The 15,087-nt window shown below is 36.9% G+C and overlaps 2 protein-coding genes across 2 annotated transcripts; both read left to right on the top strand.

Moving 5' to 3' along the window:
- Nucleotides 1–750: 750 nt before the first annotated feature.
- On the top strand, nucleotides 751–10,312 carry LOC142161638 (putative late blight resistance protein homolog R1B-16). The gene is made up of 2 exons (XM_016600716.2): nucleotides 751–2,573; nucleotides 10,181–10,312. The coding sequence occupies exons 1-2, from the start codon at nucleotides 852–854 to the stop codon at nucleotides 10,193–10,195; spliced, it is 1,737 nt and encodes a 578-aa protein (XP_016456202.1). The 5' UTR covers nucleotides 751–851; the 3' UTR covers nucleotides 10,196–10,312.
- On the top strand, nucleotides 9,183–14,268 carry LOC107780186 (putative aquaporin NIP-type). The gene is made up of 5 exons (XM_075248186.1): nucleotides 9,183–11,356; nucleotides 11,449–11,670; nucleotides 12,462–12,659; nucleotides 12,761–12,822; nucleotides 13,730–14,268. Exons 1-5 carry the CDS (start codon nucleotides 11,237–11,239, stop codon nucleotides 13,944–13,946), a joined length of 819 nt encoding a protein of 272 aa, XP_075104287.1. The 5' UTR covers nucleotides 9,183–11,236; the 3' UTR covers nucleotides 13,947–14,268.
- The last annotated feature ends 819 nt before the right edge of the window (nucleotides 14,269–15,087 follow it).

The raw sequence follows: 15,087 nt of genomic DNA on the forward strand, positions 1-15,087 counted from the left end.
GGGCTATTGATCGGGCTCCTCCGCGAACACTGTTCTCGTGGTCAGTAGGAAAGTTAGCTTCGATGGCCACATGCGAGTTGGCATCGATTGTGTCCCGATGGCCAAAACCAATGATAAGAGTGATCCCGATCTCGATTAATGGCTTAACAAGGAACCTGCCTTCAGTTCCGAGCTTGCACTTATGAAGAAGTTATGAACAAAAATAAGAACTTTGAATAACTTTTAGAAACAGACATAATAGAAGTAAATTTTCTTGGTATGCGTGTTACGATGTGTCTAATGAATAATAAGCTTCCCTTTTATATAGTAAAAAAGTTTTACCCTAAGTACAATCCTAAGAAAGGTAAAAATCTTCCTTTTCGTCAGTCACTGATTTTCTGCCGATACGGGCTGAGATTCACGCCATGATATCCGGTTGGGCACGGATATTACGGCCCTTTGTTAGTCGTGTGTTGTTGTTTGGTAATGCTCTCCGAAGTCTTGGGACTCGAACCGGACCCGGAGGACGTGGTCCCGATGCCTCCGAGGGCAGGTGTTTTGCTCGAGCTTCGATATGAGGGGCTCCGATTCCGATTCCTTACGGTCACTTCCCTGTTCCGTTTGCCTCACCGGGAAATCGGGGTGCTCGGTGGGCTCGGTTTTACCCGTATACAGCGATAATAAACGTTGAATAAGAAATTGATGTGGACATTATTGAAGTAATAATTGAATTGGTGTTTGGGTCTTTTCCACAAGTCTTCACTCCACTGCTCATGATTTCATATATTTGACTAATAAAGCCAAGTGATCACAGAAAAAAGAGTGAAAAGAACCATAAATTTATATTAAACATTTACACTCAGAGAAGAGAAATGGCTTATGCTGCTACTTATTCACTTATGCATACACTGGAGCAACTCTTGCAGTGTAAATCACTTTTAATTTATAGAAGTTGTATACAACAACATCTTGAATCTGCTTTTCAAAGTCTTTCTTCTCTTCAAGTTTTTCTTGAGTATACTTCAAAGGAAATCAAAGATATTGAAACTTTGAAGACTATAGAAAAACGGATCAGAGATATAGTCTACAAAGCAGAAGAGAGAGTTGATTCAGCCCTTAGAAGAATAATCATTCTAGTAGATCAACAGAAACGAGAACGGGCTTGTAAATCCTTCAATGAGGAATTGCAAAAAGTGGAAAAAGAAGTTGATTCTCTAAGGAAAGAACTGATGGAGATCGAGTTTATCAAGCATGGAACCAAATCTGCAGAAGCAAGTACTTCTACCTCATCAAAAAGGTATGCGACCGAGCAACATACTGTTGTTGGGATGAAAGATGACTTCAACACCATACTAGATCGTCTCACTGCCCAAACAGATCAGCTAACTGTCATACCAGTTGTTGGTATGGGCGGTATAGGTAAGACAACTCTTGCTAGAAAAGTTTATGATGATTCAACAATCCGTTATAGATTTGATAAACATGCATGGGTAACTATCTCTCAAGTTTATAACGAGAGACAAATTCTTCTTGAACTTGTCTCTTCTATTAGCCAGGATAAGACTGATGAAAGTAATCAAAAAATGAGCAATGATCAACTAGCGGAGATTGTGTATAGAGGTGTGATTGGTAGGAGATTTTTAATTGTCATAGATGATCTTTGGAGTACTGAGGCTTTGGATCAAATACAAAGAATATTCCCAAATGAGAACAATAGAAGTCGAATCCTATTAACTACTCGCCTCAGTTATGTGGCTGATTATGCAAGCCCTGATTTTCCTCATCATAATATGTCTTTTCTAAGTTTTGATGAGAGTTGGATTCTATTTACCGAAAGACTTCTTAGAGAAGACATATGTCCTCCTCACCTAGATGAAATTGGGAAGCATATCATACAGCAATGCCGAGGATTACCTCTCTCGATTGTTGTCGTTGCTGGACTTCTTGGAAAGATAGATCCGACCCGTGACAATTGGAAGAAAGTTGAGGAAAATTTGAACTCATTCTTTGGTACGGTATCTGAACGGTGTCAATCAATTCTTTCATTGAGCTACAGTTACTTGCCCCAATATTTGAAGGCTTGTTTTCTCTATGTTGGAGGTTTTCCTGAAGATATGGAGATTGGTGTTTCAAAGTTGATTAAACTATGGATTGCTGAGCTATTTGTAAGAGCAAGAAGCAATAAAAAGTTAGAAATGGTGGCAGAGGAGTATCTAGAAGAGCTAATTGACAGAAGTCTAATTTTGGCTGGTACACGAAGGGCTAATGGAAAGATGAAAACTTGCAAAATTCATGATCTTCTTCGGCAGCTCTGCATAAGAGAAGCTCAAATTGAGAATTTTGTGCATGTCCTGAGTGATAGTGACCACATTTCCTCAGAAAGCATAAAGTATCAACGGCGAGCGATGCTTTCACTTGGCAATCATTGGAATCATTTATATGTTCCAAGGCATTGGAGTGGTCTTACGAGTACAACCAGCAGCTTGGTTTTTACGGGCTATTCTTTTCAAGTTTATCTAATGCCTCAATTTGTTTCACAGTTCAAGCTGCTTAAGGTGTTGGATGTATCTTCAATCAATTATAGTTTCTCTTGGGTAATATCTAAACTTGCACATTTTGTTATTCCCGATCAATATTGCTGTATTTGTAAATATTAATTCTGCAAAATATAAGTTAACGTAATGAAACAATAATAATAAATTCGAGCCCACTGTATTCACAGTGTTTCCTTAAGGAATTTAATCCCCTCCTAGTACCCAAGGTAATGGATTATTTCCTCCCAGGATAGAACGAATAACACACTGGTGTAGCGGTACTTCAAACCCCAGTGTTTCGGCGAACACAAAGTTCGGTAGCAAATCACACTTACAGTTGCTTTGTTTGAAGTTAAAAACAATGCAGAACGAAGGAGTATATACTCAGAAAAACGTATGGAAGTCCTGAGAGGAAGGAGTGCAATGTATAGCCAATTTGTTGAGCGAATTGTATGTTGAGTTGAGTATCTTTCTTCAACATTTGCTGCTCATATATATAGCAGCCAAGAAGGAGTGCAAGACCAAACGTCCACCCTTCATGGTGGAGCAAGCATTACATGTTTGTGGAGCAAGCACTTCATGGTGGGAAGACCATTATCCGGCTGCCAAATTATCAATACACGGATTGGAAAATATCCGTTACAAATACGGATAATCTTACGTTAATATTTACTATTAACAAATAAATTTGGTCCAAAAAATTAATCAATCAATCGATCATTTGACCAAATCCAAATCCAAATCCAAATCCAAATCCGAAGCCGAAGCCGAAGCCGAAGCCGAAGCCGAAGCCGTAGCCGTAGCCGAAGCCGAGCCGAGCGAGCGACGACGACGACGGCGCGAGGCTTGCTTTCTTCTTAACTCTTTAAGAGCTACAAGAAGAGCAATTATATATATACCCACCAAAAATGTCTTCCACTTCCAATATGGGACAATGTCTCATTGTTAAGAGGGGGAAACTTAAAATTTTACTCAAAATTTCATTTTCCCTCCATTTTCCATTCACCCTCATTTTAAGAATATTACATCTTAAAAAAATAAAACCTCAACAATCCCCCACATGAATGGGGAATGGCTATATCACGGAAGTATGCATGAAAAAAACTGTGTGATTTACAAGCAAGGATTAATTGCATCTGGATAAGTAGGTTTCCCTTTGAACTTTCTGTAGTAAACTTATGTCGGATATACTCGGTCAATCGGTAGATTTGATATCTTTGAACCGTCTATCTTTGGTGTATACCTAGACAACCATAAGTCACACAATCAACCCTTAACCGTCTTTGGTTCTCATTGTTGTGTTCGTTTCAGCCATGAACACCGCCTGGTTTCATAAGTGCGTAGAGAACTGGCCTTACAAAGTTTTCCTTGAAGCGGCTCACACTTCACACTTAAATAGGTGATTCCTAAACGTGTCATCCTGTAGATACACTATTTGATATACCCCGTATCAAATTTAGAAATCATTAAAAAGCCTTAATGCTTTATCCTTGGTACTGAACATTGTCTCATCACGAGAATGGACTAAAATTTTATTTGACAATGTTGAACCGTCATTAATGACTTTGTTTGATCTCTTTGAACCTAGATCTTGGGATCTCCAGTCTTCTAGGTAGAGTTACCGCCACAATGACTTGTTCTCGGCCATAGCCCCATTCCCCTTGATGATTTCTCAACTACCTCTCTAGTTAGGCCTTTTGTAAGTGGATCCGACACATTATCACTTGACTTTACATAGTCAATTGTGATAATTCCTCTAGAGAGTAATTGCCTAACGGTTTTATGTCTTCGTCGTATATGACGAGATTTACCGTTATACATGACGCTCCCAGCCCTTCCAATTGCCGCTTGACTATCACAATGTATGCATATTGGTGCCAACGGTTTGGGCCAAAATGGAATGTCTTCTAAGAAATTCCGGAGCCATTCAGCTTCTTCACCGGCTTTATCTAAGGCTATGAATTCAGCCTCCATTGTAGAGCGGGCAATACATGTTTGTTTGGACAACTTCCAAGATACCGCTCCTCCACCAGTAGTGAATACATATCCACTCGTGGACTTAGAATCAGTTGAACCGGTGATCCAATTTGCATCACAGTATCCCTCAATCACCGCAGGGAAATTACTGTAGTGCAATTCAAAGTTCTGGGTATGTTCTAAATATCCCAAAACTCGTTTCATTGCCATCCAATGAGATTGGCCTGGATTGCTCGTATATCGACTCAGTTTACTTATAGCACAAGCTATGTCTGGTCGTGTACAATTCATGATATACATTAAGCATCCCAATACACGAGCATAATCCAATTGTGATATGCTTTGGCCTTTGTTCTTTGCTAATGCAAGATTCACGTCAATTGGAGTCTTTGCAACTTTAAAGCCCAAGTGCTTGAATTTTTCAAGTACTGTCTTAATATAATGAGATTGTGACAATGCCAGACCTTGAGGAGTCTTATTGATCTTAATTCCTAGAATTAAATCAGCAACTCCCAAGTCTTTCATATCAAACTTGCTATTGAGCATACGCTTAGTAGCATTTATGTTGGCAATGTCATTACTCATTATCAACATATCATCCACATATAGGCAAACAATGACTATGTGATTTGGAACATTTTTAATGTACACGCATTTATCACATTCATTTATCTTAAAACCATTTGACAACATTGTTTGGTCAAATTTCGCATGCCATTGTTTGGGTGCTTGTTTTAGTCCGTAAAGAGACTTAACAAGTCTACATACCTTCTTTTCTTTACCTGGAACCACAAACCCTTCAGGTTGTTCCATGTAAATTTCTTCCTCCAACTCTCCATTTAAGAAGGCCGTCTTAACATCCATTTGATGAATTTCAAGACCATACACTGCAGCTAATGCTACTAACATCCGTATGGACGTAATTCTTGTAACTGGAGAGTATGTATCAAAGTAGTCTAGACCTTCTCGTTGTCTATACCCTTTGACTACGAGCCTTGCCTTGAATTTATCAATAGTGTCATCATCTTTGATTTTTCTCTTAAAAATCCATTTAGAACCTAAAGGTTTATTTCCAGGAGGAAGATCAACCAATTCCCATGTATGGTTGTTCAATATGGATTCTATTTCACTATTGACTGCCTCTTTCCAAAACAATGATTCCGAAGAAGTCATAGCTTCTTTAAATGTTTGAGGCTCATTCTCCAATAAGAAAGTCACAAAATCTGGTCCAAATGAAGTAGACGTTCTTTGACGTTTACTACGTCTTGGATTCTCCTGATTACATGTACTTTCTTTTGTTTCTTCCCGAGGTCGTTTAGATCCTTCACCAAACGACTCACATTCCTTTTTATACGGATATATATTTTCAAAAAACTCAGCATTATCTGATTCTATAACCGTATTATTATGAATGTCGGGATTTTCTGATTTATGAACCAGAAATCGATATGCTTTACTATTTGTCGCATATCCTATGAAAACACAATCAACGGTTTTCGGTCCTATCTTTACCCTTTTGGGTTTAGGAACTTGCACTTTTGCCAAACACCCCCACACTTTAAAATAATTCAAGTTGGGCTTCCTTCCTTTCCATTGTTCATAAGGAATGGATTGTGTTTTGCTATGGGGCACTCGATTTAATATTCGATTAGCCGTAAGAATGGCTTCCCCCACAAGTTCTGTGGCAAACCAGAACTTATCAACAACGCATTCATCATCTCCTTTAATGTGCGATTCTTTCTTTCCGCAATCCCATTAGATTGGGGCGTGTAAGGGGCTGTTGTTTGATGAATAATTCTATATTCTAAACATATTTCTTCAAAAGGAGATTCATATTCACCACCCCTATCACTTCTTATCATTTTTACTTTCTTGTTAAGTTGCGTTTCAACTTCATTTTTGTATTGCCTGAATGCGTCTATTGCTTCATCTTTACTATTCAGTAAGTAAACATAGCAATATCGAATACCATCGTCAATAAAAGTTATGAAATACTTCTTTCCACCGCGAGATGGTATTGACTTCATGTCACAAATATCTGTGTGAATTAAGTCTAAAGGATTTGAATTCCTTTCAACTGACTTATAAGGATGTTTAACATACTTACATTCCACACATATTTGACATTTTGATTTTTCGCATTCAAACTTGGGCAGTACTTCCAAGTTAATCATTTTTCGCAAAGTTTTATAATTGACATGACCCAAACGTACATGCCATAAATCATTTGACTCAAGTAAGTAAGAAGAAGCTGAAATATTATTATTATTTTCAACAACCATTACATTTAGATTGAAAAGGCCCTCGGTGAGGTAACCTTTTCCCAAAAATATTCCATTCTTACTAATTACAACCTTGTTGGATACAAAAATGCACTTAAAACCGTGCTTAACAAGAAGTCCAGTAGAGACTAAATTCTTTCTCATTTCGGGAACATGAAGGACATTGTTCAAAGTCATGACCTTGCCAGAAGTCATTTTTAGAAATACCTTCCCATATCCTTCAACTTTTGATGTTGAAGCATTTCCCATATAAACTGTCTCTCCGGGTTCAGCAAGAGCATAGGTAGCAAAAGCCTCTCTAACTGCACAAACATGACGAGTGGCTCCTGAATCAAACCACCACAGTTTAGGATTTCCCACCAAGTTACATTCAGAGAGCATGGCACACAAGTTATCAACATCATCATGGTTTACTACCATATTTGCTTGACCCCTTTTCTTGTCTTTCTTCGGAGCACGACACTCCGTAGATTTGTGTCCGGTTTTCCCTCAGTTGTAGCAGTTTCCACTGAACCGCTTCTTGCTTGGGTTGTATTTCGGACCAGAAGCCTTCTTCCTCTTTTTGTTAGCTTCAACAATATTTGCTCCCATTATTGTTGAATTTCCACGGCCTCTCCTTTCAGCAGCTTTATTGTCCTCTTCGATTCTCAACCGAACAATGAGATCTTCAAGGGACATTTCCTTTCGTTTGTGTTTCAAATAATTTTTGAAGTCCTTCCACAACGGAGGCAACTTCTCAATCATTGCTGCTACTTGGAATGCTTCGTTGATTACAAGACCTTCAGCAAGTAGATCATGAATAATCACTTGCAATTCCTGGACTTGAGTAATAACAGACTTGCTATCTATCATTTTGTAGTCCAGAAATTTTGCGGCAACGAATTTCTTCATCCCGGCATCTTCAGTCTTATATTTCTTTTCAAGCGCATTCCACAATTCTTTGGATGTCTCCATGCTACTGTATACATTATACAGATTATCATCCAGTCCGCTAAGAATATAATTCTTGCATAAAAAATCAGAATGCTTCCACGCTTCAATCACGAGAAAGCGTTCATTATCTGGAGTTTTATCCGGCAGATCAGGAACATCTTCCTTGATGAACTTCTGTAGACATAACGTAGTTAAGTAGAAGAACATCTTCTGCTGCCAGCGTTTGAAATCAATCCCGAAAAATTTTTCGGGTTTTTCTGCCGGTGCCAACGCCGGTGTTCGGCTTGTCGTTGCGTTGGCAGTCGCCATCGGAACAGCTTGGTTTTCATTTTCAGTCATCATCTTTTCTGTAAAAGAATGACACAAACAAACGTTTAATACACGTTTTCAAACTGGAGTAAAAATCACGTAGATTTTAATATCCAACAAAACGCCACGAAGGCTTAACTCTCCAAAACGGGAGTACACAAACCACAAAGGTTTAGTTTGCAGAATAATAAGAATAACACAAGTACAGAAATAAATATTAAATTCCTTAAGATTGTTATTCCCGGTCAATATTACTGTATTTGTAAATATTAATTCTGCAAAATATAAGTTAACGTAATGAAACAATAATAATAAATTCGAGCCCACTGAATTCACAGTGTTTCCTTAAGGAATTTAATCCCCTCCTAGTACCCAAGGTAATGAATTATTTCCTCCCAGGATAGAACGAATAACACACTGGTGTAGCGGTACTTCAAACCCCAGTGTTTCGGCGAACACAAAGTTCGGTAGCAAATCACACTTACAGTTGCTTTGTTTGAAGTTAAAAACAATGCAGAACGAAGGAGTATATACTCAGAAAAACGTATGGAAGTCCTGAGAGGAAGGAGTGCAATGTATAGCCAATTTGTTGAGCGAATTGTATGTTGAGTTGAGTATCTTTCTTCAACATTTGCTACTCATATATATAGCAGCCAAGAAGGAGTGCAAGACCAAACGTCCACCCTTCATGGTGGAGCAAGCATTACATGTTTGTGGAGCAAGCACTTCATGGTGGGAAGACCATTATCCGGCTGCCAAATTATCAATACACGGATTGGAAAATATCCGTTACAAATACGGATAATCTTACGTTAATATTTACTATTAACAAATAACTTTGGTCCAAAAAATTAATCAATCAATCGATCATTTGACCAAATCCAAATCCAAATCCAAATCCAAATCCAAATCCGAAGCCGAAGCCGAAGCCGAAGCCGTAGCCGTAGCCGAAGCCGAGCCGAGCGAGCGACGACGACGGGATCTATTGAGATATGTTGCTGCATACATCAACGAAGCACCTTCACTAGCCAAATTGTGGAATCTACAAACCATAATTCTTCGTAATTTTACAAGGGGGGACTTTCATCTCCCACTAGAGATCTGGACAATGTCAGAGATAAGACATCTAGATATTGTTAGTGATATTGATACAGGTATACATATGCCTAATCCTCTTGAGGCAGAAAGTCTTTGCATTGGAGAACAACCTTTATTTCTCAATAACTTGCAAAAACTTGCTCTCCCTTCCTCTCCTTTTTTGGCGGAAATCCTAAGAAGAACTCCCAATCTAAAAAAGCTACAGATTGTAGATATGAAGCATGCCGACTGGCCTGCTATTCTTGATTCTCTCATTCTTCTACAGAAGCTGGAGACATTAGCCATAAAAGCAGAACGAAACATTGACCCGATCAATCTCCCTAGGGATATTTTCTTGCATAATCTCAAGCAATTGAGATTAAGTAGGACTTATTTTCCATGGGAAGATATGGTTGCGCTGGCTAATTTACCCAATCTTGAGGTGCTCAAAACACGATATGCATTCTGGGGAACAGATTGGAGACTAAATGAAGATGTTGTGTTTCACAAACTAAAATATCTACTACTTGAGTCCACATATAATCTGGAAAGGTGGGAAACAGCTAGTGATAATTTTCCGATGCTTGAGCAGCTACTCCTGTTTGGGCTCCAAAACTTGGAAGAGATTCCCCATAGTATTGGAGAAATAATGACACTAAAGTTCATCCAAATACAATGGTGTAGTTCTGCAGCCGTCGCTAGTGCAAAGAAAATTCAAGAAGAGCAAAAAAGCTGTGGAAATGATAGCCTTGAAGTTCGAATTATCTTCAACAGTAGTACGTAAAATTCCATCTCTGAGTATTATTAGCCAATTCTTAATCAATATATCCATCGAGCCGTGGAAACAGTCTCTTTTAAAAATGCAGAATAAGGCTGTGTACAATATACCTATGTGGTTCGACCCTTCGACCCCACGCATAACGGGAGGCTGCGCTCATTAACTTTTTACCTGCTTATCACATATGAAGGCTTGTAAACTGTGAGATCTGTTATACAGTTAGAATCTAATTGATATAGAAGTGTAGTGTAGAAAATTGAGTCATAGTGGAATGACGTGCTAACAGAATTCTTTATATGGTTTTAATGCAGGAAGAACAGGAATGAAGTACTAACAGAATTCATGTTGAATTTTTGAAGTACTGTTCTAGGGACTTTATGAAGCGGAGCCTTGGAGTAACGGTAAAGTTATCTCTGTATGACCTATTGGTCGCGGGTTCGATCCGTAGAATCAGTCACTAATGCTTGCATTAGGGTAGGCTGCCTACATCACACCCCATTTGGGATGCAATCCTTCCCCGGGCCCTACGTGAATGCGAGATGCTTTATGCAGTGAGCTGGCCTTTTTCTAGAGATTTTATGAAGGGAAGCCTTGGAGCAACGGTAAAGTTATTTCCATGTGACGTATAGGTCACGGGTTCGAGCCATAGACTCAGCCACTAATGTTTGCATTAGGGTAGGCTACCTACATCATATACCCTTAGGGTGCAGCCTTCCCCGACCCTGCGTGAACGCGAGATATTTTGTGTACTAAGCTGTCCTTTTTCTAGACTTTATGTTTTCTTTTTCTTCTTTCTAGTCAAATCTATATTCAAGCTTATACTAGTTAGATCCCTGAATGTTTGAATATTTGTGATAAATGATTGGCTTGAGTGCATTACCTATAAGGAAGTTGAAAATTTATGTTTAGTTGCAAACTTGAAATCCAATTGTCTTCTCTTTTTTCGTTTTTTTTTTTTCCTGATCATTTATTTGTCCTTTTAATTTAGCTTTAATGTGGTTGAGAAAAATGTTTAAGGTAAAATTACAATACAGTTCATCCTTTTGAATTATTATGACTACAAGGATATACTTGTCATCCTGTAATTATGTGACACAATTTGGGAAAATGTGTGATAATAAGAAAAGATAAAAAAATTAAAAAAGAAATGGATAAATGAAAACAAGAAGAATTGAAGTATAAGATTTTCACCAATAAAAACAAACTATCCATACAACACTCTGAAAAGTAGCAAAACCATCAATCCTTGATTTAATCCTTAACCATATTCACATCATTTAGCCGTATTTCTACCTTCTGAGTAAAAGTTGATTTTCCAACTGTTATTATTTTTCTTAATAAACTTTCAAAAGAAATTATTGATTAGAATGTCAAAAAAAGACATAAAAGCAGTTGAAGAAGGGAATTGCTCAGGTTATAAACAACATGCCAATGAAGAAGATTCAAGCCTCTGCACCTCACCTGAGGTTGTCATTATCATTCAAAAGGTTTGCAAATTCCTAACAAAAATTTCTCAAGGATATACAAATTTTTGTGATTACAATTTTCGTTTTTTTTTTTTTTTTTTGGATTTTATTAGGTGATAGCAGAGGCGATCGGAACGTACTTTTTGATATTTGTAGGATGTGGTGCAGTAGCAGTAAATAAAACATATGGTTCAGTAACATTTCCAGGAATATGTGTAGCATGGGGTTTAATTGTTATGGTCATGGTCTATGCTGTTGGTCATATTTCTGGTGCACATTTCAACCCTGCAGTTACCATTGCCTTTGCCATCTTTAGGCATTTCCCCTTCAAACAGGTTCATTCATTCATTCATATTTGCCTTTCCTTTTATACCCAATATTACTAAGAGAATGTAAAATCATCATGCATTACAATTTTGTACCGCGTGTATTGGATTGTGACGTGTCAAATGGACCATAATGTATACTAATGATTCATAGAATAGACTCCAGCTCACTCGAGACTGAGGCATAGATGATTACAATTTCGTGCCTAGTATATTGGAACCTGACGTGTCAAATAGACCATAATATATACTAATGATTCATATAACAGACCCCAGGTGACTCGAGACTAAGGCATAGATGATTATGATGCCGCGCGTATTGGAATGTGACGTGTCAAATGGAATATAATGTATACTAATGATTCATATAGCAAACCCCAGCTCATTAAGGCATAGATGATTACAATTTAGTAATGTGTGTATTGGAATGTGACGTGGCAAATGGAACATAATGTATACTAATGATTCATATAGCATACCTCAGTTAACTCGAGACTAAGACATAGATGATTAAAATTTCGTATCGCGTGTATGGAATGTGATGTGTCAAATAGAAACATAATGTATATTAATGATTCATATAGCAGACCCCAGCTGACTCGAGGCTAAGGCATAGATAGTTACGATTTCATACTGTGTGTATTGGAATGTGACGTGCCAAATAGAATATAATGTATACTAATGATTCATATGGTAGACCCCAGCTGACTCGAGACTAAGGCATAGATGTTATTGTTATCGTACTTGAATGTCTGTACTTTGTTGTCGAAATTAAATTTGGTTTGTTGTGTCTATTGAAGGTGCCATTATACATATTGGCACAGTTGGTTGGGGCAATTCTTGGAAGTGGAACTTTGTATCTGCTGCTTGATTTGAAATCTGAGGCATTTTTTGGAACAGCTCCAGTGGGATCAAATGTTCAATCTTTGGTTCTTGAATTCATCATCTCTTACCTCTTAATGTTTGTCATTTCTGGTGTTGCCACTGACAACAGATCAGTGAGTGATTTTTGAGTTACTTCTTTTTTTCAAATTTATATATTTTGCCTCAATTAATTAAAATTGAGAATACATTTTCTTTTTTGACATTTTATAAACAGATTGGAGAGCTTGCAGGAATTGCTATTGGAATGACAATACTCCTAAATGTTCTGGTTGCAGGGTAATTTCACTTATTTATTTTTCCTTACATTTCTCTTTCTTTCACTATAGAAAAAGTAAAGCAGGGAAAGTAATAGATTATTCATTTATTTGAAAGCAGCAAAGTTGACCAATAAACATTTTCAACTTATAATTTGAGGAAAGAAAAGTATCTCAAGTATAACTACAGTTGTGTACGATTAAAGGTATCATCCATTTTAACCTTACCAAAACGTTCATTTATCATTTATCATGTATAAGTCCTACCAAGGCATGAAACAAGAGTAAGCCAACAAGCAATAATTACTAAGAAATATGGTGAAATAAGTGAGGTTCTACGTCCTTAATAAGATATCTCATATTCGAAAATCGACTACTTCTCATTACATGCCTTACGCAGTTAGTTGGTATAAGAAGATTCTAGATACTAGATGGGTGAAAAAATAAGAGTAAGTTGATAGTGAATCACTTTTTCCCCACCTTCTCAAAATGTGTGAAAAAATACAACTTGTCTTGTTGCAAATCATTATCCATTAAGCAGGGCGAAGTTGCACAGTTGGTCGTTCGGCCAAAATGATTTATAGTTCGTAGCCAGTATATGTATATTATATACTATATACGGCTACACACATATATACATATACTATACATATGACGATTATTTTTTCGGTGGATGACTATTTAGGTAAATTCTTCTTTCTCGAAATTTTACACAAATAGCCGGTTGAATTCATTACTTTTCTTAGCTGGTATATATGAATTTATACACTAATTATATATGGTTTTACATATGCTATACATGGATAATACATATATTATATATCTACCGGCCACTTTAAATATTAGCGGTTGAGTGAGCGGCTATTTTGATTAATTCTTCTTTCTCATTATTAAGCCATTCTAAAGGACCAATTTTTAAAAAATTGCAGGCCAGTATCAGGAGCATCAATGAACCCAGCAAGGAGTATTGGGCCAGCAATTGTGATGCATGAGTACAAAGGGCTTTGGGTTTACATAGTTGGGCCAATATTGGGTACTATAGTTGGTGCTTTCACTTATAACCTAATTAGGTTTACAGAAAAACCACTCAAAGAACTCACAAAAAGTTCAACATTTCTCAAGAGCATGTCCAGAAGCCATGCTTAATTTCCATTTTTCTTAACTATTCTTTTTTTTTTCCTTTGAGCCCTGTGGTTTAACATAACATAGAGCCACTAGTGGCTTGTTAAGAGAAATTTATTAGTAAAAGTAAATAGAATTACAGAAAAGTGACGTAGTAACAAGTTTTCTAAGTCATATCTTATCTTTATATAGTTTTTTTTTTAAAACTTTTTTTTATGGGGTATATGAAACCCGTATAGTTTTTAACATGGAAGGTAGTAATCAACCACTGAATTATCCTTTTATTGTAGTTCATTGATTGTTGGTGTTGTGTTATTTTTAATATTTCTTCTTTCTTTGTGAGGACTGGTAAGGTTTATCGTGTTATTGCTCTTAATTTACATACAATTACATTGATTTTAGTAAAAAGATGCTTTAAATGGACGTGTTTTAAGTTAGCGCCAGATAAACGGATTTCGATTATAGTTTTCGTTGCCCAAAGCTTACCGGTACAACGATGTGTCACTCCGCGGGCTTCGTCGTACCCTGCCCTCTACGTATTGCCCATTCGCCATTCTTGGTAAGTCTGTTTTTCTGTACTACGTTATTCTTAGATCCAGCAAAATCGTAGGACGAGTTAGTACTTGTGTTATTTCGCCATGAGACACGTTTTATTTGGAAGTCTTTTGCAATATCATAAATATGATTTTTTTTTTCTTATTGTTCTATGTTTTAGGAAAAGTTAATTCAAATACCTTTGATCTTTCAGATAAAGAACAAACATTTCAAAAAACATTTAAAGAATTTTATCTTTTTAATTTGTTGCAACATGGAAATTGAATCTAAATGCTTTTTGACATAATAAAGAAGGTCTATATATATAGTTTATAAATAAATTATTTGTAAACTGTAAATCACAACAAATGCTCCTATGACCTAACGATCACTTCTCTTTCAAGAGAAATAAAGTAAAAACGATTTTCTCAAAAATTAAAGAGAGTCACATGCACCTTAAGAAAAAGAATCTTAAACAAGAAATAATAAACATATTCTAGGAAGGATCTCACTACCATAACAAAGAAAGTTTGAGGTGCCTTTTAAATTTTTTTATTGAGTCTCACAGGGTGTTTGTGCATCTTTGTGCTCATTGAAAGAATTTTCAGGCTGTCAGTAATTTTTATTTTAC

This window comes from Nicotiana tabacum, chromosome 24 (genome assembly GCF_000715075.1).
Source record: "Nicotiana tabacum cultivar K326 chromosome 24, ASM71507v2, whole genome shotgun sequence".
In the NCBI taxonomy this organism is placed as follows: Eukaryota; Viridiplantae; Streptophyta; class Magnoliopsida; order Solanales; family Solanaceae; genus Nicotiana; species Nicotiana tabacum.

Excerpts from the sequence above, each read along its gene's own strand:
- LOC107780186 (XM_075248186.1), top strand. The coding sequence starts at position 11,237 with ATGTCAAAAAAAGACATAAAAGCAGTTGAAGAAGGGAATTGCTCAGGT. Across the intron at positions 11,357-11,448 it reads TTGTCATTATCATTCAAAAG|GTGATAGCAGAGGCGATCGG; the intron begins GTTTGCAAATTC and ends GGATTTTATTAG. Across the intron at positions 12,660-12,760 it reads TTGCCACTGACAACAGATCA|ATTGGAGAGCTTGCAGGAAT; the intron begins GTGAGTGATTTT and ends TTTTATAAACAG.
- LOC142161638 (XM_016600716.2), top strand. The coding sequence starts at position 852 with ATGGCTTATGCTGCTACTTATTCACTTATGCATACACTGGAGCAACTC.